The 23826-nt window shown below is 35.9% G+C and overlaps 1 protein-coding gene across 1 annotated transcript; it reads left to right on the plus strand.

The window, feature by feature from the left end:
* Positions 1-276: 276 nt before the first annotated feature.
* On the plus strand, positions 277-23250 carry SEPSECS (Sep (O-phosphoserine) tRNA:Sec (selenocysteine) tRNA synthase; the record flags this gene model as incomplete). The annotated part of the gene is made up of 10 exons (XM_010074565.1): positions 277-464; positions 2765-2883; positions 2971-3129; positions 6093-6246; positions 10183-10285; positions 12508-12637; positions 12756-12847; positions 20176-20269; positions 20908-20998; positions 22848-23250. Coding segments are annotated over 10 exons (1380 nt in total), but the record flags the coding sequence as incomplete, so codon positions are not given.
* Positions 23251-23826: the final 576 nt, after the last annotated feature.

Below are 23826 nucleotides of genomic sequence, written 5' to 3' on the forward strand. Positions count from 1 at the left end.
GCAATTAACACGTATGTGCTGCAGTGGTTTTGTGTGTACCTTAAAGAACACTTGAAAATGGAAAATGCCTGAACTATTTTAATATGAGATATGCTAATGTAGTTGCACTGAATGTATGGGAAAAATCGTTATTTAACTTTTTTCTGAATACAGGTTCATAACATTAGATAATGTAAACCAGCATAACGAAAACACAAACTGCTGTTAAGCATGGGAAAGAAGGGTAACATTAATCAAACAAGTTGCATAAAGTTGTGTTCATTTTTAATTTCTAAGTTTGGAAGTTACCTTTATATTATTATTATTAAGGGAAAATGTCCTGAAGATGGATGGGATGAAAGCACCATTGAACTGTTTCTTCATGAACTTGCTATAATGGATAGCAATAACTTCCTAGGCAACTGTGGTGTGGGTGAGAGGGAAGGAAGAGTGGCATCAGGACTCGTTGCCCGAAGGCATTACAGGTACAAATTATTGGTAATTTGAATTATTCAGATTTATTATTAATGCTTTCGAATCGGCATATTTTATTGTGTCTTGTTATCTGAGACCTTGATAGCATCTGAGAAAAAGTGTCATGCAATATTGAATTAACACAACTTTTGGTATTAAATTTTCTTCGATAACTTATCAGAAAGTCTTGAATGAAACAAAAAATCTTTTGTCAGTGTTATGTCCTGTATGCTGAACTGGTAGAAGCTCAAGATGTTCAGTTGGCTGCATGCAAGGGAAGCAGATATCTTCCTAGTTTAAAATAATCCATGCATTACTTGCCCTTTTTTAATGCTGTCCAGTTTTTTATCTGTATATTATTAAAAACCACTGCAAAGTGTAGTTGTAAAGTATCAAACATTCCCAGTCAACACCTATTTGTATTTTGTAATATTCATTAGTATCTTTATAATGTAATTAGTTGATGTGCACATGAAAACCTAGTCCATCTATAATAGATTTTATATGAAGTAAGCAGATCTATGAAGACAAGAAGAGCTTGTGATAGCTTGCAGCCCTTCTGACGCTTGATGGGTACATGGGATGCTATAATTCAAGAGGCTCTGCATTAATTTCTTTATGAAGATATGCTTTTTTTTTTGCATAGAGTTCTGTGCTGAATACTTTGCTGTGATGTTTTATCTAACAGGAATGAATCAAAGTGGTGTTTCCTGGAATGTTTTGCCTTGAAAGATTAACACAAAAGCATATTAGAGAGAAGAAATTTAGTAAGCTTTACCATATGGAAGTTGAATTACTTAGGCTTAATGGCTTTCATAAGCCCTACAGTACCATGAAAAATTAATGAAAAAAACCACCAGTATATCAGTTTGGCTTTTTTTTTTTTTTTTCCTGTACTGCTCTCTGGTCTAGGATATGTGTGGTGAGGGAGGTAGGGGATCACACTGAGGAGACTACGTGAGAAAGTGTTGCTTTCTGACAATGCTGGAGAAAGCATGCCCAGCTGCTGGACAGAGAAAGTGTGGGCTGGCATTTAGCTACTGTTGGTCTGATGCAGCTCTGTCACTTGGCATCTTGCCTTCACCTATGAGTGAGTATCAAGCAATAGCAAGGAAGGGGGAAGAGGCGTCCTCCACTCCACTTACTTTTGCAGTAAGTGTTACAGATAACTTTGGAGGTACGAGGAGTTGGTTCTCAAGCTGTCTTTCCTTCCAGCTTAATAAATTCTAAGGACCAGTTGGAGGAAGGATTACTCCTTGGGAAGGAGTACATATGTGCAGAAAAGAAGTAGTAGTATGAGAAAGTTATTAAGAACATAGCAGCAGGAACAAAGGAAGAAAATATTTTTGATAGAGTGAGGATTATGTGCAAGTTTCAGTTAATTATCAAGCTATTGTTGACTTCAACCTATAGCTTGAAATGGGAAAAAAATTCAAGCTGTAAAACTATGCTCCAAGAAGTTCTGAATTCCATATGCTCATCAGACTGCATTTTACTCTGTTCCAAAGACAAAACCAGAATTAAAGTCATAAATAGATGTGTATTGTTATGGGCTTACTTGAGGAGCTGGTTCATTTCATTCAAGGGTAAAGTTAGTTCTGTAAGCTTATATTTTATAAACAGTTTCAGGATCCTCCACTCCTGAAAGGTGCTAAGTAATATCCAACATTTATAAATGCCATTTATAAACATAATTTATAAACAGAATGCAGAGAGAGATGGTATTGCATGATACATAATACTGAATAGTAGAATGAGATAGATGAAGTGAAGATGTATCACTTCACTCATCTTTTTCTACATTACCCTAACTGTTTTTCAGGACATTTCGTCACAGTATATATAATTTCTTTGCCCTGTGGAGAGGAAGCATTAGTCAGGGGCGTATCTGTGTAATACCACCATGCCTATAGTACGCTACACTATAGGCAGCTGATTTTTGTTTTCTTTGGAGCTGTGTGTCTGAACACATCAGCATTTATAATGCTAATTCAATGGACATCAAGAAGTGCTGAAGTGCACTTAAAAGCAAGCCTGCAAGATTCTAAAGGTGTTGCTACTATGGGTCTTCTCAAAGTTTTTGCTTTCATACTGGAACACTGTTAATCTACTGTTAAATAAATAAAAATAACACTTTCATATGAATATATGTAGTTTGTTAAAATGGAAGTCATTAGGGCAGATATTGATTTTTCATTGGATACAGCATTTTCCACAATTGTTTATCAAATTAAATTCTCTTCAGTCAGCAAGAATTATTGCTTTGGGATGTGAAAAAACTTGATGTATGTTTTCATCCTTTTTTGTTTAGGTTGATCCATGGAATTGGAAGGTCAGGTGATATTTCTGCTGTCCAGCCGAAAGCTGCAGGGTCTAGCCTTTTGAACAAACTTACTAATTCAGTAGTTCTGGATATTATAAAGCTGGCTGGTAGGTGTAAATCTGAAAATATATCTCATTTGTGGGGGCACGTCATGGGTTCTTCACGTTAATTGCTAACTTGCTTTTCATGTACAGGTGTCCGGACAGTGACCAATTGCTTTGTGGTTCCTATGGCAACTGGGATGAGTCTAACTCTGTGTTTTTTAACATTGCGGCACAAGAGACCAAAGGCAAAATACATTATCTGGCCACGTATAGACCAGAAATCTTGCTTTAAATCAATGATAACTGCAGGTAAGAAGGAGCTGACTGATTACGCAGCATGTTCTAACAGATATAAAACTTCATCTAACAGAGTGATTGATTCATGTGCTTGCAATAAGATCCAGGAAAAAACCTAATGCATAGTAGTTCTAAGTGCTTTATTTCTACACTCCTGATTTCGAATGTTCCATCACACATATGAGTTGTCTTCTTAATGCCTTGTAAAACGTAGGCATGTGCTGAGCTACAGAGGTGTATAAAGTAGTCAATAGAGAACGCAGTACTAAGGAAGTTACAGTTCAGTCTTGGAGTTAGATGCCTAATTTGCTGTCCTGAGAATTATGTGAAACCAAGGCTCATGGTTCAAATCTCTCTCTTAGACTTACGCAAAAAGTATATGTGTCCTAGGAACTGTGATCAGAAGGTACAAGCTGTCTGATATGCATGTTCTTTTCTTTTAGAGCATAGGAAGTGTTAGCTGCCCTATTTGTTTTTAATGTTGCGGTGTCACACAGCTCGCTCAGGAAATTAGTTTGGTGCCTTTCTTAGTTCAAACTTTAATTTCTCTCAAATGGAATTCTTTGTTTTCCAGAGTATAAGTAAGCTAAGGGTAGAAGTCTATCCCTGCACTGAAGCTATCTCGTCCTGCAGACAGATGCACGAGATCAAGGAAAGGGCAAGTAAGGGGGACCATAATTTTCCAGCTCAGTGCACATACCTGCAGGTGGTGGCATAGATTGTGGTCCTAGTTCCTAGGACACATTTATTTTTTGCGTAAAAGACTCACTAGATAAAAATGACTAAAAATTGAAAGCAGGGACTGGACTCTATCCAGGTAGGATGCAGAGGTGTTTAAAAGGAATCACAACAAATAGAACATGTATATAAGAAGAGTGGGAATGTTTTTGGAATGTCATGCTGGTATCAGATATCTAACAACTATCTATTAAATGCAAACTCTGTCTTCTAGATCACTAATTGAAAACCAGACTAGGGCTAACAATGTCAATCAATCATTCTAGTCCAAGTTCTTCTGTAGAGTTCAAGCCTTACATGTCAGTGTTAAGGCATGGTATTGAGCCATGAAGGAAAAATTCAAATAGCTGCTGCCATGTTGCACTGCTTTGGAAATTACTGTGTCCCTTTTCCCCTCTTCTTCTCCTTTACTTCCATTCAGTTAAAATGAACATCTCTCTGTTTTTTAAGAAAGTAAGTCACTTCAGATAGAGTGATGTTACTGCCATGCCATACCTGTTTGGGGAAGGGATTAGATGGTTTCCAGTGTTTTATTCTATAAGCAAAATCTTCCTGATTTATTTATTTATTTATTTATAAGCTAGACTGTTGAGCAACTACCATGATAGGCTTCCTTCTTTAAGAAAGAAAAGTCTAAGTACTAGATTAGGTCAACCATGCCTTTGTCTAGATGAATCTTGAAAATCTTTGAGGACAGAGATTCCACAACCCCTCTGGATAGCAGTTCCAGTGCTGTACTATCCTTTGAATGAAAAAAAGTTTTTCATGATGTTTATTCTGAGCCTGTCAAGACAAAATTTGTTGCTGTTGCCTCTTTTTATATCCTACCAAGGAACAGAATAGAACAGAACAGTTGAAAGGGACCTACAACAATCATCTGGTCCAACTGCCTGACCAATTCAGGGCTGACCAAATTACCGGATGTTATTAAGGGCATTGTCCAAATGCCTCTTAAACACTGACAGGCTTGGGGCACTGACCACCTCTCTAGGAAGCCTGTTCCAGTGTTTGACTGCCCTCTTGGTAAAGAAATGCTTCCTAATGTCCAATCAAAACCTCCCCTGGCCCAGCTTTGAACCATTCCCGCACGTCCTATCCCTGGATACCAGGGAGAAGAGATCAGCACCTCCCTCTCCGTGTCCCCTCCTCAGGAAGCTGTGGAGAGCAATGAAGTCGCCCCTCAGCTTCCTTCTCTCCAAACTAGACAAGCCCAAAGTCCTCAGCTGCTCCTCACAGGACATTCCTTCCAGCCTTTTCACCAGCTTTGCTGCCCTCCTCTGCATGCATTCGAGTACCTTATTTACAATAAGGTGAATAAGTACAATAAGTACAATAGTTATGCTTCTTAAATTGTGGGGCCCATACAGTTTGGCTCTCTTGTCTTTGTAATTCCCTTTCAGATGGTTGGGGGCTGCTATTAGATATTTTCCTTAGCCTCTTCAGGCTTGAAAAGTCTGGTTTTTCCAGCCTTTCTTTCTAAGCTGTGTGTGCTATACCACAACCATCTTGGTACCCTTCTGATGGACCCTCTCTGGTTTTTCAACTTTCCTCCTGAGCAGTCCATTCTAAAACTGGAAACATTCTGGCAATTAGAAGAAGGGGATAACTTCCTTTTTTTCAGACATTTCTCATACATGTCCTTGAGAAACAACCTTACGAGGTTCAACTGTTGTACATCTTAAATACAAACTTGAACTGGAAACTTTAAGAAGTAAAATAAAAGACTTGGAAAATAGCTTGGATTTTATGATATGACAAAGTTCACTTTCAAAATGAGGTCAAACATGGACATTTTTATCTTTTAAGAAGTAATTTGGAAGTTTATAGATTGAAGAAGGCAGAGGCTTATGATGAAAGCCAATTCTTAATGATAATTATTGCATTGTTACATCTAATGGCATATCTTTTTTAGAGAGGCTGTTTTAGTATGCTAGTGTTTTACAAGAGTGCCACTCAAACACTTTCTTTTTAATTGGGAGGGAAGAGGTTAATCTTTTTTTTTAAAACAATCTTCAAATCCGTTGCTGTTGGGTGCAAATAATGTAAGGTAAGCTTTTGTCTGGAGTCCAGTACTTAACAAGAATGTTCTTGCAGTTTTCGGTTATATGGACATTGTACAATAATACAGTTTGTGTATCTGTGTTCTCAAGCCTGAAAGAATCAGATTTCTACTGGAACTAAACCCCCACAATTAGAGATTTGATGATACACATTCAGGTCTTGCTTTTTTTGGTAAGGTTTTGAGCCTGTGGTGATAGAAAATGTATTAGAAGGCGATGAGCTACGGACAGACATTGAAGCAGTAGAGGCTAAAATCAAGGCTCTTGGTGCTGAAAATATTCTTTGTGTGCATTCTACAACGTCTTGCTTTGCTCCAAGGGTACCAGATAGGTAAGTAGTCTTTCTAAAAAGTGTGTTATTTGTTACTGTAAAAAAACCCAACAAACAAAACCTCCATGTTTTGAATGTCTGTCTTCCTAAAATTGCTTAATTACTGCCAACAATTAGTAAAGATACTTTAATCCCCTTGCTGAAGGAAAATGTCAGGTTGAAACAATGTTCCACTTACAGAAAAGTATATTAAAAAGAGTTTCCTTCTGACATATAACTGAAGTTAATGTTGATCTCTTGTGGTGAAATGAAAGTCATTTTGGCAGTGGTTTACTTACTTTTCATGGAACTGGTAAAAATAGACTTTCGTAGAAACATAGTCCAGGAAATGTAGTTCCATAGCTAATGACACATTTTAATATTTGTTGCCTTTTCTACTCTTCTAGCCAATTGTGAGTTTTCTTAGACTGCTAATACCATTAAAAAAAAAGCTACAGCTAAATTTAAAATCTTTGCTTGAGTTACTCTTTCCTATATTATACTGATGTTTAATAGGGCTAATTGAGAAATACTGATATAAAGAAACTCTTGGAAGCATCTAGGGCAGATGTGCTGTATAACATATGATTTGCGCTGCTGTAACTTATCTTGGTTTGAACATTTGCTGCCTGATTGCCTGATGCTACTTCTTAGAATTTCCAGCTGTTAGATCACCATTAAAGGAAGCTTAAAATACATTGCATTCTTTCCTAATATTATGTGTCCATGTACATGACTTCTGTAGTTGCTACAAAGAAGTCATTCAAGTGCTAGCTGAAGCCGAGATGAACATTATGGTTATGGATGGGAAACAGAGTATCTGAAACATTGTTTCAAGGTGTAGCTTGGTTATGAAATATTTGAAAAACTTCTCAGTCTGAAAATGGCATCTTGGAGTAGAGCTGAAACACTTGGTATATTGAATTACTCGTCTGAAGTGAGCACCATTGTTATTTGCAAAACCTGCTTTCTTTATTTGCTTACAGAAATAAGTATCAAGAAGTAAATTATTTTGGTTTTACAATTGAACAGGTATATTTTTTATGGGCTTGTATGTAGTACACTGTAGTACACTGAAGTATGAGATATTAGTAAGATGTCTTTTTTAACATGGTTTTAAATGTAGTGTCTCTGTTGTTCCACTTTAATTGTTTTTAATTTATCACAAAATTGAAAAAACTTCTATTTAATTCCTCTGCAGTATATGCTTTTTTGTTAACTACTTTGTTATTTGGAAAATTTAGTTGAATATTTGCAAGTATAGGAAAGAAACATTATTGACTCTGAAACATGTCAAGTAAAGATATGTTTTGCTCTGTTTTCCTACCTTTAAAAAACCAATAGTATTAGTCATATGTTATCCCAGTTGCTAGAGGAGCGTTAAAACCATATAATTCTTTCGGAATAGTATGAACGTTGCTTGAAGTTGACTTGCAAATTTATTGTCTAACTTAAATCACAGCTATCAAAATTGAATGGTCTATTTTATAGCTTGAGTAAATGAATCTTTCCTTATCTGCCTCCTCTTTTTGACATGCAATTGTTTTGTCCTCTGCAACTAAGAGATGAATTATTAGGTAGTGGCACAGTGTTATGATAATACCACGGATATAGGAGGATTTGAACGCACTTTCTATTTAAAGGATACTGTCAACTATTGAAGGCCATAACATTAATCTTCCTACAGGAAGGAAAATCCCATACAATGTTTCTGGAGGGTACCATTTTAAATGTCTGTTTTTAAATATCTTACTTTTGTAAGGCTTTGTTTGGTTGCAGTGATGGTGCTTTAAAATTTTAAGTGGCCTAGGATTGTTAAAGGGTCAGGGTAAGTGTTTTATGCCTGTGTACCGATAGCTTTCTTTTGAAGTATTATTTAACTTTATGGGAATAATTCACTAGTGTATAAACCCCCTTTCTCAGAGAAACAGCAGTTCTCAGTCTTTGACCTGCTGTTGCTGGGAGTTGTCTCTAAAATTACTGCGTTTAAAAGAGAAGTAAAGGAAAAAGGTCTTTTTCAGTTAGTTCATATACTTAGCAGAACTCTGTATCTTGTTACTTTCATTAATATTAGAAGAAAGAGCAAAGCTTTCTTTTTATGAACTTCCATAAGCAGGGGAGAAAGAAAGAATAAGTTGGAAAATGTTTCTGTAAGTCTTGTTTGTGACTTTTACGAACTCCAGTAGTAGTGAAACTTAGCATTAATGCTTTCTTTTTCTGATATGACTACCAACACTTTTAATGATTCATTTTAAGCCTTGGAAGCAGACAAGTGGTGTGCAAAATTGTTTGCTTCGCTTGCTTAATCACATATTCTTTTCAACCTGTAGCATCCTCATCCTGCATTGTAATAGGGATCTAATTGTTCAATAGAATATTTTTAGGAAAAGCAAAGAGACTTTTCTGTTTTCAGTACTTGTAGAAGCTAGCGTATTGCTTGTTTAAGTCTCAGAAGGTGAGAAGGGCAAAGAAACATAGCAGCACACCCTCTGTGCTTCCAGTCCAGTGAAATTCTCTACCTGCGCTTGAAGCCTATAAGGGGGAAACTGTTTTCCTTTGAGTCTCTGTGGAAGGTGAGGAATGAATCTGATTAAGATCAGCAGATCAGAAGGTGAAAACTTTGCCCTGTGTAGTGTTTTGTTTCCTGAAGTATTCTGTTAACATTGTTCAGGATTCAGAATGTTGATAAATGTGAAAAATTATTGGACATGCAGCTCCTGACGAATATCTTGACTGTAGAATATCAATATATACATTGTACTACTGATGTTTCCTAATCATTAAATACTTGTGATTTCTTTAGGGGTAATACAGTGGTGATGATATTGTCCTAAGGACTGAGGTTTAGAAAATTTAATCTGAGGCTTGCAGCTGAATTTTGCATTACAAAATGACACTAGGCAATGTGATAGAAATAGAATGCAAAGGAATGTCACCTCTTGAAAAATGTTTTCATACTCTGACACATTTTATATCAGTGTCAGTAAATTACAGTGAGAGGCTGTACAGAAGGGAGATAGAGTAAAAATGCATTGAAGGTTTAGAGTTTCCTGAGCTTTTAAAATAATACTACCTTTATCATAATTTTAAATTATTGTATATTAACTTATTTTTTCAAATAGATTTTATTTCTAAAATATATTCACAAGTTTGGGGGAAATCAAGAGCTTCTTTAAAAAATAGAGCATGATTGGAGTGCTTCAAAAAAGGGTACTAAGTACATGTATGTTTAAAATGCTTGAAGGCTCTTACCCAAAATGACCTATGCACCTCATAAATCCTAGTTTGCCTGAGAAATCAATCCCAGTTGAGCTCACTGTGATTTCAGGGATTTCTAAAGGCAAGTGAAGGGCTGTCTTTTTTTCTGAGTAAACAGTTGAAGGAAGTTTTGATTTGTTGATTTCCGTATTTGGACATTTCAGGGCTCTCCATCCCTTTGAAGATCTTTTCTGTTAATCAGTTTATCTGAAATTTGCAAGTGAGATTTTAGCCCAAGGGTTGAAATGTTAGGTCTTTGAAATAAACAGAAGCATGTTAAAACTTCCTGTTATATGATGCTTTTGATTCCCAAGACATATCTTGAAACTTTGATTAGGCCATTTTCAGGTTGAATATTAGAAGAAAAAGAAAAAAAAAAGTGTGAATAGCTAAAACTCCGTTAATTATCATTAAAGTAGTATTAAAAAGGCTTATATCTGAAGCAGAATGATTTGCAATCTATTTACTGATTTTCAGACAAAGCCCAGGTCAACAATTTGTAGTATATATAAAAGCTAACAGAGTTTTCTTCTTAACATTTATAGCTTAAGGTGACAAATGCTGCCTTGAGGTACTGATCAGAAAAGTTTCTTTTCTCATTCTGACCTCCTTGTAGACCTTTCAATCTTTTAATGGTCTGATTTGTGACATGAGTTACAGTTACCAATGCTTCCCTAAATTACGGTTTTATGCTCATAGGCTGGAGGAACTGTCTGTGATTTGTGCCAATTATGACATTCCCCATATTGTCAACAATGCGTATGGAGTTCAGTCTTCAAAATGTATGCATCTTATCCAGCAGGTATGAGCTATCTATTTCCAATAATAATTTTTTTAACAAGTATGAGTAAATCTCTGATTGTAGACAACACTACCAGATTTTATCAGATGTTTCACAGCTTTGAGACTAATCCCATGCGTGTCTGATATTTGAACAATTGTCTGAAAAAGTGGAGCAGAGAGAAATAGAACTTTAAAATAATATTTTTTATTTTGATTATGTGCTTTTATTCAATAAACCCAAATTTATTTAGGTTTTGTTAATGTTCAAGTGTCTTTCATAATGGAAAAATGTCCTTAATAAGCTTTCTTAAAATATTTCCTAAACTTGTTGACTAAAAATAAAATAATGGATTGTACTTGAATAGGGATTAAGCCTTTGACAGAATGTGAGTTACAGATTTTCAATTGAAGGTACAAGATTCTACAGCAACACTTTATAGATGTTGTCACTGTTAAAATAGTGCTGGCCCAGGGAACAGCTGAGGAAACTTGGTTAGGTTCAGTGTTATTTTTGAGAAAGTTTAATTTCTGCTGCTGTTTAGTTTGAAGAGGAGGTTGATTAGTTTCTAAGATCAGCCATGAAACTTAGAATTTTTGCATTTTTTCTCATTGCAATGTATGTGCACTGTTTCTTCAGTATTTCTCTTTTCTGTTGCCCATATCAGAAGAATAGGGGGATATATTTTTAACAGGATCCAGGGGATCCTGAACTACTATGAATTTAAAATATGCTGGTAATTTTTTTCTCTAGTTAAGAAGACGTGTTATTAACTGGGCACAGACCAACTTGATACATGACAGGAACATCGTGTTGGCATTTCTAAATCTTGAGAGACTGGAGGAGTTTGATAAAACTTGAAGTGATATGTGAAACAGAAAATGGCATATGCTTTATTTGTAGTGTACTTGGTACATGTTTATTGTCTTTAACTTGCACAAGTTTAGTGAAATTCTAACATGACGGGGTCTGTGGAGTTGCTGAGCTTTACTGCATGAAATGTATCTAATGATAATCTTTTCAGATTATAAAGCTGCAAACGGAACTGTTATTGTATTGGTTTCTGTGTTTTTTCTTGGTTTCTTGATAGGTTGTTTGAGGTTTCGTTTGTTCTTTGGTTATGCAAAATGTATACATTTGAGCTCTGATTTGTTTTACATTTAATTACAAAAATTTATTTCCTTCATTAGAAAGTGTACTGTCTATGAGGAAGTAGTTATTAATGAATACTTAGGTATATGTACCTGCTGAGCACAGTGTGAACAGAACTTGCAAGAGTATCAGAGCAAAGAGTTTTTCAGACCATTTCATTTGTCATGCTTTTCCCCGGTGGTCTCCTGTCAATTAAATCAAATGATAGCTGCTGGCATTCATCTTCCCATCAAAAATCTGATAAGCTCAGAGTACTTCTTCCTATATCACATGAACTAAGTTATTAAAACATAAATATGAAATAACTGTGAGTTAGTTGGATCTGCTTTTTTTCACTCTTTTTGCCATAGGTATTTCTTGGTTTTGTAGTACTTTAATATGCATGTATTTTAATATAGTTTAATATGTATGTTCTTTAATATACTTTTTGTGTTCTGTTATACTGCATGCTTTTTAATTGTACAGTTCACAGTAGCATATTACTCAACTTGGAGATGTACTGCAGAATCTACATATTTTCCTTTAAGAATATCTGAGTGGGTAGGTATAAGGATGTTTTGTTTTCTGGTAAGTGGGGAAGTCTGCTATAGGAAGTTCTAAGGCAGGCAGCCTTTTAAGGAGTGCTGTCACAGCTCTCTTGTTTTAATGCAAATTAATACATATATCAAGAAAAATCTTCTTTTCTAATAAAGCATTAACCTGTAGCCCTTTACCATGAGAATCTGTGAGTGTTTTGGGTTGTACAGTTTTAACTGTATAATTTCCATTAAATTCCAAGGGTTTTCTTTTTTGTTGTTGTTGAAAATAAGCTACACTTCGACTTGCAGGAACTAAAATCACTATTTTAAATCATATCAAAATAGGAAGTTGTAAGGTACTATGTGAGCAGACAATGGTAATAATAGTGAGCAATGCTAAGAAAAGGTGATACTATGATGTTTAATTTTTCATCACAACTGCAATATCCGAGAGGCTTTCTGGAATTATAGTTATTTCACTTACATTGCTGTGTAATTGTGATGCTATCATGTGTGTCGTTTTTCCTAATGTATGCTGTGGATTTTTTTGTTGTTGTTCCTTTTTTGATAAAGGGTGCTCGACTAGGCAGAATAGATGCTTTTGTTCAGAGCTTGGACAAAAATTTTATGGTTCCAGTAGGTGGTGCTATCATTGCTGGCTTCAACGAGTCCTTCATTCAGGAGATCAGCAAAATGTATCCAGGTAACTAGTTCATGGACTGATTTCATCCATACAAAATAACTGCAGAAAATTTGTTTGTCAGCTTTCTTTCACACAAAATTTATTTTTGCCAATTTAATCTGTATATTGTTTTTTACAGGAAGAGCATCTGCGTCTCCTTCCTTAGATGTCCTCATTACGCTTCTATCTCTAGGTGCCAGTGGCTACAAACAGTTACTGAAAGAGAGGAAGGTAAGCTTTTCAGCAAGCAGCACCTTCTTGAAGTTACCTGTTAACAAAGTCTGGTTGCAAACTGCTTTGTGTAGTTTCTGTCTAGAAAGCTGTTGAATTTCTTTTGAGATCACAGCTCTGACTCTGGAAAGGCAGTATGATATAATTACTTCTTATCCAAATGGTGCTCGTGAGTAAGCATGATTTCCATGTTGTTCTACAAACCAGAAAGCTAAACTGAGGTCCTATGCTATCTTGTACAGTATTCATATTTATTGTTCTACAGTGTGACTAATACAGTAGAATTTTGCCCACAAAAGCTTAATCGAGAAGTACTGTACTATGTTATCATGGTCACACTGTTTCAAGGACTAAAGCATGAGATCGGACACTCAGAGGTAACCCAGGGGTTTCCGCTCTTCTTCATTTGGCCCTCTTGTGCCTTTGTGCTGTGATAGTGTTTAATTAAATGTTTGTGTACCACATTCTCTGGAGAATCACAGCTTCTGGTTAGGTTATAAATATTGTGCATGGCCACAAAAAGATAAAAATACTGTCATTTAAGGTATTCGTCTAGATAAAGAGCTAGGTTTCTTCTCTGACTCTCACAGACTATATATTTTATGTTGGGTATAACTACATTGCACAAACATTCAACTGGTCTAAGGTTGGAACCTGTACATCTTGAGTTGTCCTTAGTTCGGGACATAATACAGGCCAGTATTTGCTATCTTTATGTATAAACACAGAGGATTCTTTTTGCAGAGGGTTTCAGGTAAGGAAATGCTGTCAATTAAGTACTGTTAAATTAATAGTTTTAAATCATGCATGATCTGTCCATTATTTATTTATAAACTACGTTCCAATTGTTTTGTGCTGACAGCTCGCTGATGCCTCTGATTATCTGGCACAGCAATAGTGCTGGATGCTGTGACTTGTTTCTAGTTGCTTGTAGAGGCATTCAGAAATACTGTACTGGGACTGGAATCCCATAGGAATAGCTAGACTATAGAAAACCAAACCACCTTAGTGGCCTGACAACGACTAAGAGGCAATCTGTGCAACTAAAGGGAAAAGACAGCTTGTGAAACACTGAAAGGGGGTACCACTTTTGCCGCTATTGCAATACAGTTTCTAACATTTTATTCCAGGCTATTGTTTGTCTTGCCATGTATGGTTTGTCTCTTCATTAAAAAAAGCAAATTGTATTTTTCCCCCCTCATTTTCATCTACAAAAGAATCTCAAGTGAATTTATTGTGTCATCCGCAAAGCTGATTTTGATGTTAGATTTACACTAGCAGCAGATAGATAATGGGCAGTATAAATATTCTCCAAGTCATACATAATGATTCATAAATAAAATCTCTTCATGAATAGCTGTATTGCTTGAATCATGTCATTTTCTTGGAAGTAGAATTCCAAAGTGAGTAAAGCATTATATTTTTACAACTTCAGGTCTTTTTATTTCAAATGTGAGTATAAACACAGCCTTATATATGGCATAAACATGTTTCTTTTATTGGATTTCCTGTAGAAATAGAAACCTTTTTTTTTTTTTTGTTAAATCTGTTTGTTCCTGAATTGTAAAAGTGTAATAGTGATAGTTTATTGCCTGTGCTCTGTGAAAGCAGAGGCAGAGCTATTAGGGTCCCAGCAGGAGCTATTTATAGCTTGACATTGAGTACTCCTTTCTATATCAGTGCAGCTACACCTACTCACAAAAGTCAGCTATAAAAAACTTCAATTTTTTTTCTTTCTCTTTTTACCTTATCCTTATTCACTGGGGTGTTCCTTCAGGTTATTAGAGCTCAAGAGAGAAAGACCAGAATATTACTGAGAAGAGATTAATCTTGCACAACCAAGGAAAAAATAGTCTGCCCAGTTTTTCTTTTATGTGGATGAACTGTTTAATTAGGAAGGGAAGAGATTATATGAGGGAGAGGAGCATGTACATGGAGTAGGATTTTCGGACAAGCTGGAAGTCATGGAGTGTGCAATTGTCCAAGAGTATGAGACTATATGTTATGATGTGAAGGAGTAAAATGGTGCAATGGATCTGAGGACGGAAGAGCAAGGCAGTAGCACACACATGCTGTCCAAGTGTCTGAATAAAGGTGGCCTTATATGAAAGCTTAATACGTATGAAGTATTAATAAGTTTCAAGTTTTTCAACAGTCATATTTAGCCTTGATGCTTCCAGAAAAAGATGGAAGAAGACCACCAACAGTAATGTTTTCTCACTTGTTCTGAATTTTCAGAACTCCTTTTTATATGTTTAGAAAAGTGGATTTCTGATCTCAGTAGGGGATTCTAGATCCTTTTGTAATGCAGATAATGACAGCTGATCCACAGTAAAATTGGTTAATATCTTTGCTTTTAAAGGACCCATAGTATTATGTAAAAGTTATCTTTTTGTAGTGACTCCTTTGATTTCTTCAGTACAGGTTATATTGTGTCCCATATTCTGCATTGCCAGGTCTTAAAACTCTCTATTTTCATGTATGTATTTGTGTCTCTGAATCAGGCCACATGTAGCAAATACAGTGGTTACGCTGTAGTAGCCTAAGCAGTGGACTTCAGTTGTCACCTCAGAATTGATGGAGAGCAAGGACCCTACATTCAGGTTTTAACACCTGTTAACTATTTTCCATTTAATCTATTTATTATATATTTAACTAATTATTATACTGGTATTATTGAAGAGGTGATGGCTTCATTTTGTTTTCAGCAGTTATGCATTTCCTCCTTAGACTTTCCTTAACAATCAAGATCATTCTGATTTTCCTAAATGTATTTCTATGTTACTTGGGACATGATGGAGTTTTTTTATGTCTGTATCCATCTGGCTGTATGCTTTCTAAAAGTGATTAACTGGAGTAATTTTAATATCCTTATGAAGTACGTATCTAAAATATCTAAAATGACACTGAGTGGGAGGAAGCTTTGGTTTTTACAGTTCAGTAAAATACCATGTTTATGTTTTGTGATTTGTCATACTTGTAATTATTCTGATAGGAATAAATTATTTATACAGTTTAGTGTGAGTTTATATTACTGTTCTAGTTATGACTGAATTTAAGAATAAGAGAAAAGCCATTTAATGCTGGATATTAAAAAGGTAAAAAATCAAATATTCTTACAAGAAGACAGACATTTGTAGCTCCTCTTTTTTTTTTTTTTTTTTTTCTAGTCAGTTTACTACACTGATATGTCAAATGTGGGGGAATATTGCAGGATTTTCCTTCTGTGAAATATGTGGAACCATATTCAAATTTTCGAGTGGCTGGAGGCAAGATAGTTTAATTGAATGTGATCATTATCTTAAATGGTGTTGTGTAGTTAAACAAGTGACAAGTATGAACGGAAGCTTCAAAGAGGCATATGTACTCAAAGCATGTGTTGGAGAGGTATGGCCCACAAGGATCCTGATGTCAAGGTCTTGCAAGCGCTGAAGAGAAAATATGTTGATCGATGTTGTTAGAAAGACCTTTTAAAAACATGTATGGTGATTGTCGGCATTAGTGTTACTATATCAGGTTGGCAAGACTTACTGGGCAATTTCTGTTGGATAACTTTTATATGCTATAAAGATTTAAAGGTTCTGTAATTGATTTCATATTTTTAAAACTTTCCAATGTATTATAAATTCAGAACAAAATTCTTTATCTTGCAATGCAAGAGAATCTATATATGAGGGTGTGTGGTGTATGTAGGTATTACACACGTACACATCCAGTTTCTGCCGTGTGTTTGGCTGCATTTCAAGCAAGGAGGCCTTCTACTGGGGCTCTCTGGGGCAGGTACTAACAGGCCTCCATGCTTAGCACTGCAGACTCTGTTTGTCTGCATGAAGTGGGGTGCCAAGTGGTCTGATCAGATCATTGATCAGATACAGTTGGACAGTCTGATATGCAAAACAGAAGAGAGGCTATAATGGCTGTATTATAAACAGCCTCTGGTGCAAAGTCATTTAAGATGGGACCAGATCAGTCTCAGTTACAGCATATGAGAGTTGTCAGTCTGTATCTAGTTCAAAGAGGTTGTAAAATTACTCTTCTGCAGTGTGTTCTTCTCTGCCATACACAGCTGTATGACTGTTCTCTGAGGACAACTCATCTTTTCAGATGAGAGTGAAACAGGGAGGAAGACAGAGTGTTACAGACTTGGAGCATAAGCAAGCTGGGTGGTTAGAACCAGCTAGGAGAGTTTCAGCCATGCAGGAAAAGTTTACTGGCCTTCATGAGTTGTCTCTCTATCACCTGATGTGTGACTAATGGCATATTTAGTACTCCCATCTTCTGCTTTTTCTCTGGAGTTACTGGCTTTTTCCTTACTTGTTTCCCTCTAGTTATTTTAATTTGGAAGAAGAGTGCCTATCATGGTAGAGCAACAAATGAAGAGTCACCTATATTAGTGTAGGTTCTATTAAAAAATAATTTTATAATGTAAATACAGTATGATTGAAGTATTTTTAGTAATTGTTACAAAACATATTGAAAATATTTTTGTATACATATGTGGAAGTGGGCCATTTTGTTCAAATAATTGAATCATTTGGCACATTTGATGCATACACCATTGTTGACTTGTTCTTTGTATTGTTTGAAGTATTTTATCAGTTCAGGTGCTACAAAGACCAGAAGAAGTGCAAGACATTTTCACTCAGTTTAGCATTCATTTCACTACCCTGGTTTGGGATAAGTTTCTGAGGGGAAAGAGGGAACTAAATTATGAAGCTTAACTGACATTTAGTGCTTGAGTTGTTCAGTGCAACTTTAGCAGAAGAGTTAGCTTCATTGGAGAAAACTTGAGTGCCTATCACAAAAAATCAATTATGTAAGAGCTCATTTGTATATAATTGCTTAGGGTGCTTATAAACTTTCCACATAACAGAAGTATTTTATAATAGAGGTTGGTTATGGATTTGACCTCACAAAAATATTGCTTTTTTTCCTTTTCTTGCAAAGGCTCTTAATCTATTTTGCAGCAAACTGCTTAACTTCTGAAACTATAAAATATCTAGAGGGCTTCCAATGGAAAGATGTAAAATAGTCTCGTTCTTAAAAATCAGAAGTTCTGAATTTGTGTTCAGGTAGCTTCAGTCAAACTGATAAAAATACATACTGGATTTTTTTTGCCATCTTTCCATTCTCCCTTGTTTTAACAAATTCATATGTATGTAAAGGCTCATCTAGTAACCTGGGTATTTAATCTTAATTTGATTTAATGCATTTATACAGTGGGTAACTGCTTGTACCAACTTGCAGTCCTTTAATTAATAAATATTGTAAGAGATGCTATAGAGAATTCCCTAGTTACAACACACAAAAATCAGTTACTTGGGAATTTCTTCTGGTTCCAGTACAGGTTTTTCTAAGTACTAATTTCACCAATAATATCTCCCTAGTAGACACAATTTATATATACTTCTGTAATACTTTGTTTCATTTGTAGAAGAAAATAGCCAGCAGAGGGAGCACAAATCGATTTATGATTTGGATTCCAAAGAAATACTTAATAAAATGGCTAATACATTGGTGATAATCATTGTGGAGAGCAAATGACAATTGAGGAATGTGTTTGTATTCAGTGAGGGACCAGAAGCAAGGCAAAAGTGTCTGAACATTTGAAACATAAATGTTTTTCAACTTCTGCAAGTGAACTGTAAATAAACTCTGAATTGAAACCATTGAATCACTTGATTTACAAATGCCTCTGAAAAGTAGGAACGATTTTTTAGAAATTTCAGCTTCTGATAATCAACCAGAGATACATTCCCAAATTTTTGTTGTTGTTCCCAGTGTTACAGAAGCTTTGTGCTCTTGTTGATAGTTGAATCAATAGCCTAATTCATTTAGACAGTAAAAGGGTACTTTTTCCTCACTGGCTGAATTCATTCTATGGTAGTAGGAAGAACAGGTCAGGAGGTGTGTTAATTTGTTCACTCATGAATTGTGACTGGGTTTACTGCAGTGGCTCAAGAAAAGAAGCTGTAACATTCTTCTAAGTTAGCTACCACAAAGCTCATTTGGTTTCATGAGACCTTTGGGAGGTTCTGCTCAAAAAACATAATTTTGATCACAAGCTATAGTTTGTATCTGTCAGAGTGCATAGGTCAGAGCAGGATACTGGTCTACAAACAGAAGAGGCAACTTTATTTAAAGAATGAAAAATCACTTGTCAGGTCCAAAAATTGATGAGGATGCTGAAACAGGCAGTCGCATTGAAGCAGATGAGCAGCAGAATCTTTATGGCCAGAAAGAGGAAAAATCTGATTATTAGTATCTTTTAAAAAGACTACCCAGTATCTGTATCTTTTCACTAGAGACTAAGCATTAAAGACAGTGTAACAGAAGCCAAATGATAAAATAAGAAGAATGGTATTTATTCTCACTCTGTCTATAAGTGTTTTAGATGATATATGAAGAGGTAGACATTAAACCTGAGGAAGACCTCGAGCAATTATCATAGATTACTACTGGGGAAGAGGGAGGAAATAAAATAAGGATGAAGTAAAAGAAGCAGCCTTTTATGTGCTGTGTGACTTGTATCTGAGTAAAAACATTTATTATTCTCAGTTTTATGACACTTGCACAGTAAAGGTCCAGTCTAATTAAGTGATAGCAGAAATTCAGCTATCTCTGTTCTTTTAGTAGGCTTGAACAGGAGGGTTTGGTCCCGGGCAGAGGACTCGCTACACAACAGAGCTGAGTATTCAGGAGAGAATATATATTGTGTGAAACAAAATAAATTCAAATGTGTACTCACAGGCTTCTCCCTAAGAGACTGTATTGCCATTCTCCTACAGAAAAAGAAGTCCATGTGCTAGTGGTATTTGTGGTTGTGTGATATATGGTAACAAAATTTGCTACTTTTCATCTGGAATGTTTTAGTAGAGAGAGAATGCAGTAAGGAGCAATTTGCCATAGCCTGGCCATCTGTGGTGGTAACACTTCATTCTCTTGTCACTCAGGGTACTAGGGTGGGGGGGAAGCTCTTGCAGGAGTTTGGTGGCCATAAGACCTGCTGTGTAGTGGGTGTCTTCAAGATTTTATCTCCCTAGGTTTCAGGGCCACAGAAAGAATGACTGACATCGCAAGCACATATATTAGACCAGATAAGAGAGCTTTGTACTGGCTTGAGGGGGAACAGCAGTGTTAAGGAAATAGAGCTGTTCCTTTATAGAATGATTTCAGAGAATTGTCTAGTCCACTTACTCGGTACACATGAAAAGAGGGTCAGCTGGGCACCTGTAGGGTATAATGGAGACTTAACAGTTTTGTGAAATAGCTACTGTTTTCTCTGTTTGATAGCTAATAACAAAAATATTGCACTTTTTTTTTTCCAGGAGATGTTTTCCTATCTTTCAAGTGAGCTCAAGAAGCTGGCAGATAACCACAATGAGAGACTTTTAGACACACCACATAATCCCATTTCCTTAGGTAATCGTTGTTCTTTATCATTAAAAAAAAATTCTAATATACTGTGCATTCATAATACACTTTCACCTACAGTTCCTATATATTAAACATTGCTCACTACACTCCATTAAATTGTTCTTAGGCTGATATGAAACCATTGAACCCAATAAGGTAACCTACTATAAAAGTAGTGACTTGGGCCCTTCCTTTTTTTTTACAAAATTGCTCCTGTCTAACATGCTCATTTATTGTAATCAAGGGAGGCAGAAGATGTTAGCATGTAGTAATACTTTAGGTAGATTTAAAAATAAATTAGGGTATAATTATTTTACCCATCATCTTATAGTGCTGTAAGAGAGATTATGGAATTCCTACACACGATATTTGTTCTAACCAAAATTCTGCTGGACACCAAAGTAATATTGCCTACCTGTGCAGAATCTGCCTTACATACAAGCTAACCAAAGAAGTAATCTATGACAGCTTGTGGGAAAATTAAAAATTATGAAATGTAGTATTGATATTTCTTTTTTTCTTTGTATCTTAACACAAATATTTGGCTAGATTTTTACTGTTGGAAAACAGCTTGTCCTCTGTGGTTCTGCTTTGAAGAAAAAGGAACTTTGTAGTAGTTTGAAACTCACCTTTTGTTACTTTAGCCATGTCACTGAAGAATCTAGATGAAAATAATGATGCTGCTGTTACCCAGCTTGGATCTATGCTTTTCACAAGACAAGTTTCTGGAGCAAGGTGAGGACGCTATGAATTTGAAAAATTTGGGGAGTTGTATTAGCATGTATTTTATAAAATCCTATAATATTTGTTTTGTTTCAGTTGTCTCATGATTACAGATTACAGTCTGACATTAACGAGTTAGAGAGTAGTACACTCTTCTTCATCAGTGTTTTCTACTAATGATGTCTACCTGCCTGAGTTAACAATGAGGCCCCCTTTGTTAGCTTTGGTAGGCAAAATAGATACCCATTTAATTTTAGTGTCGTTATTCCCTAGTACCCCTTGGTTTAATTTAGCTTCCAACTGTTGTCTGATCTTATAGTTAAGTTGTAAGCTACTTAGGGAAGATCTTTGTTTTGTTTATTGCAGCACAAATACAGTTGTGCTGGATGTCAGGGGAATAAGCTTTTAATACTCTATACAGCTTTTTGTCATATGGAAGAAAATCCTGACTTTCCAGAACTAATTGTGTTTAAAAAAAAAAAATTAAATCTACAACCTGAGCCAGTCTGAGCTGAATTTATTCTCAGAGACACTGGTACATGGAAATGCAAGCTAAATAATTTTAAATTATTTTGGTTTAAACCTTTTAGAAGAAGAGAATGGTTTAAAATTTGTTTTGGCAGGATTCCTTAATCTGAATATCACTGCTGCCATGCTAACTTCTGCCATAGATTTAATGTAATTCTTTTGTAGCAGAGCTGAATGTTTCCACATCAGAAGGCATGCTTCATTAGCCTGGATTATTCCACTTCCTGCACAGATGAATGACAGTAAATCTATATGTACTGTAGTTAGATGCTCTTTTAAATTTCTCTGTCCTAACCTTGGCTTGCCCTGCAATTTCAGCCATCTTTGGCTGAAATTATTCAAGAGGTTTAATTTTTGAAGTTAAAGCTCTCCAGTTCTTTCTCTAGTTTAAAGGTTTTGGGTTTTCCCTTTTTTTATGTAAGCAAGTAATTTTTTTGTAGTATATACATTGTTTGACCTGGCATTTCAACAGATTTTAAATGTTATGCTTGTGCTGAATGTCGGTGGTAGGAATAGCAGCTCCCTACTTCACTCGCATACAGGCTTTTGCATAACCTGTGGTCAGAGCACTTGGACACCGGAAAGATCCTAGTGGTATTTATCTGAATGCAGTTTCTTTTATGAGCTGCAGGGAATGTCTCTATAGAGGTAGTAAATTATTATCAATTGATTGGTGTTAACTGCTTGTGTAGGTTTTAATTGTAGCCACAAGGCAAGTTGTTCCTTTAACAAGTAAGGATGTGGATTAGAGTCTTGATTTATCAGGGAATGGATGTGTACTGAAAGTGCTGAGAAACAGGGTGTAACAGGTAGAGGAAGAGAAAGGTGTAACAGTATAAGAAGTAAAAGCAGTGGCAAAAAGCACCCACAACCACAAGGGAATGAATATGAGGTTAACATCATAGGATGGTGGAAAAGGGAGATGCAGTAGAGAGAAATGGATGGCAGGAAGTTGGGATTAGAGACAGAGTAGGTCAGATAGTTAGGGCTTGTTATGGAATAGGAAAGTTTGCTGCAGATGTCTTTTCCCCCTACGCTGGGGAGTTCATAAATACCAGTAGTAAAGACCTTAATAATTTAACTGAGGAGCAGGAGGGACATACACATATGCGCACGGGCTTGAGCTAATTTGGGATCTGCTACTACTGTCACTCATAGTGATGCTTGGGCACTAACTTCGACAACCCCTTATCTAAGCCTGCTTACATTAACTTGTTTAGAGGTAGCAGATATTACACTGTATACGAACTTGTGTAAATGTGTTCATCATAGGGTATCACATAAGATATCCAAGGCATCTTTAGCTGACTCACAATTTTGTTTTTTGTTTCAGGGTTGTTCCCTGTGGGTCTGTACAAACAGTGAACAACTACACTTTTAAAGGCTTTATGTCACATGCAAATGACTATCCCTGTGCTTACCTCAATGCTGCCTCAGCAATTGGAATTAAAAAGCAAGATGTAGACATATTCCTAAAAAGACTCGACAAATGTTTGAAGACTTCTAGAAAAGAAGTAAAGAAAGAAAAAAGTGTAAATGAAATAAGTAATTCTAATACCGGCACAGAACAACTTGAAGACTAGAAGGTACAGATTTAGTAGAACAGGAAGATACACTTTTGTTTGAAGTATGTCAGGTTTGTATTGGGTTAGCCTTGTGAATCTGCAGTGCAGAAAATTTATTCCTGATGTGAAAAAACCAAAAGAAAACTTGGGTAAAATTCAGCTTTAAAGAAAGTAGGTGGTACTCTCTCCAAGACAGAGTGCCAGACCCCAGTTTTTTGCGGCATGTAAATGCACTTAATATCTGCCAAAATAAAGCTTTGCATTCCTAAAGACCTTGAGCTGGCCTTTCAGTCTGTGGGTGACTATTTGGACCAGTGTTCAGCAAATCACAGAATGCTTATTCATATGTTTTTGATTAACAAGTTTCTCTGCAGCAGTGATTTAATTCCTTCCTAGGTATAGACCATCCAGCAAGAAATGCTTCACTGCTTTCAAAATATCTCATGTTTCTCATCAGCATATTTGTCACTTTTCATTTCTTTCTGAAGATTTATGTAAGTGTTGGGTAGCCCTTGCTAAATACAATGTTAAAACCACCTGAGGAAATGATAGAGTTGGAATAGTAGTGTTTCCAGGTGTTGTCATCCCTCAAGAACTGCCTAGAACAAAGCAGCCCTCAGTGGCAAAAAAAACCCTAGAATATCTGATATCCTGGCAGTACGCTGCTCTTGGAAACATTTGCATAGTTCAGCAACCCAAAGGAATTTTAATAATGAAAGCAAGGGGTTGTGGAGTGGAACAGTCATT

This window comes from Pterocles gutturalis, unplaced genomic scaffold, assembly GCF_000699245.1.
Source record: "Pterocles gutturalis isolate BGI_N339 unplaced genomic scaffold, ASM69924v1 scaffold27117, whole genome shotgun sequence".
Lineage (NCBI taxonomy): Eukaryota > Metazoa > Chordata > Aves > Pterocliformes > Pteroclidae > Pterocles > Pterocles gutturalis.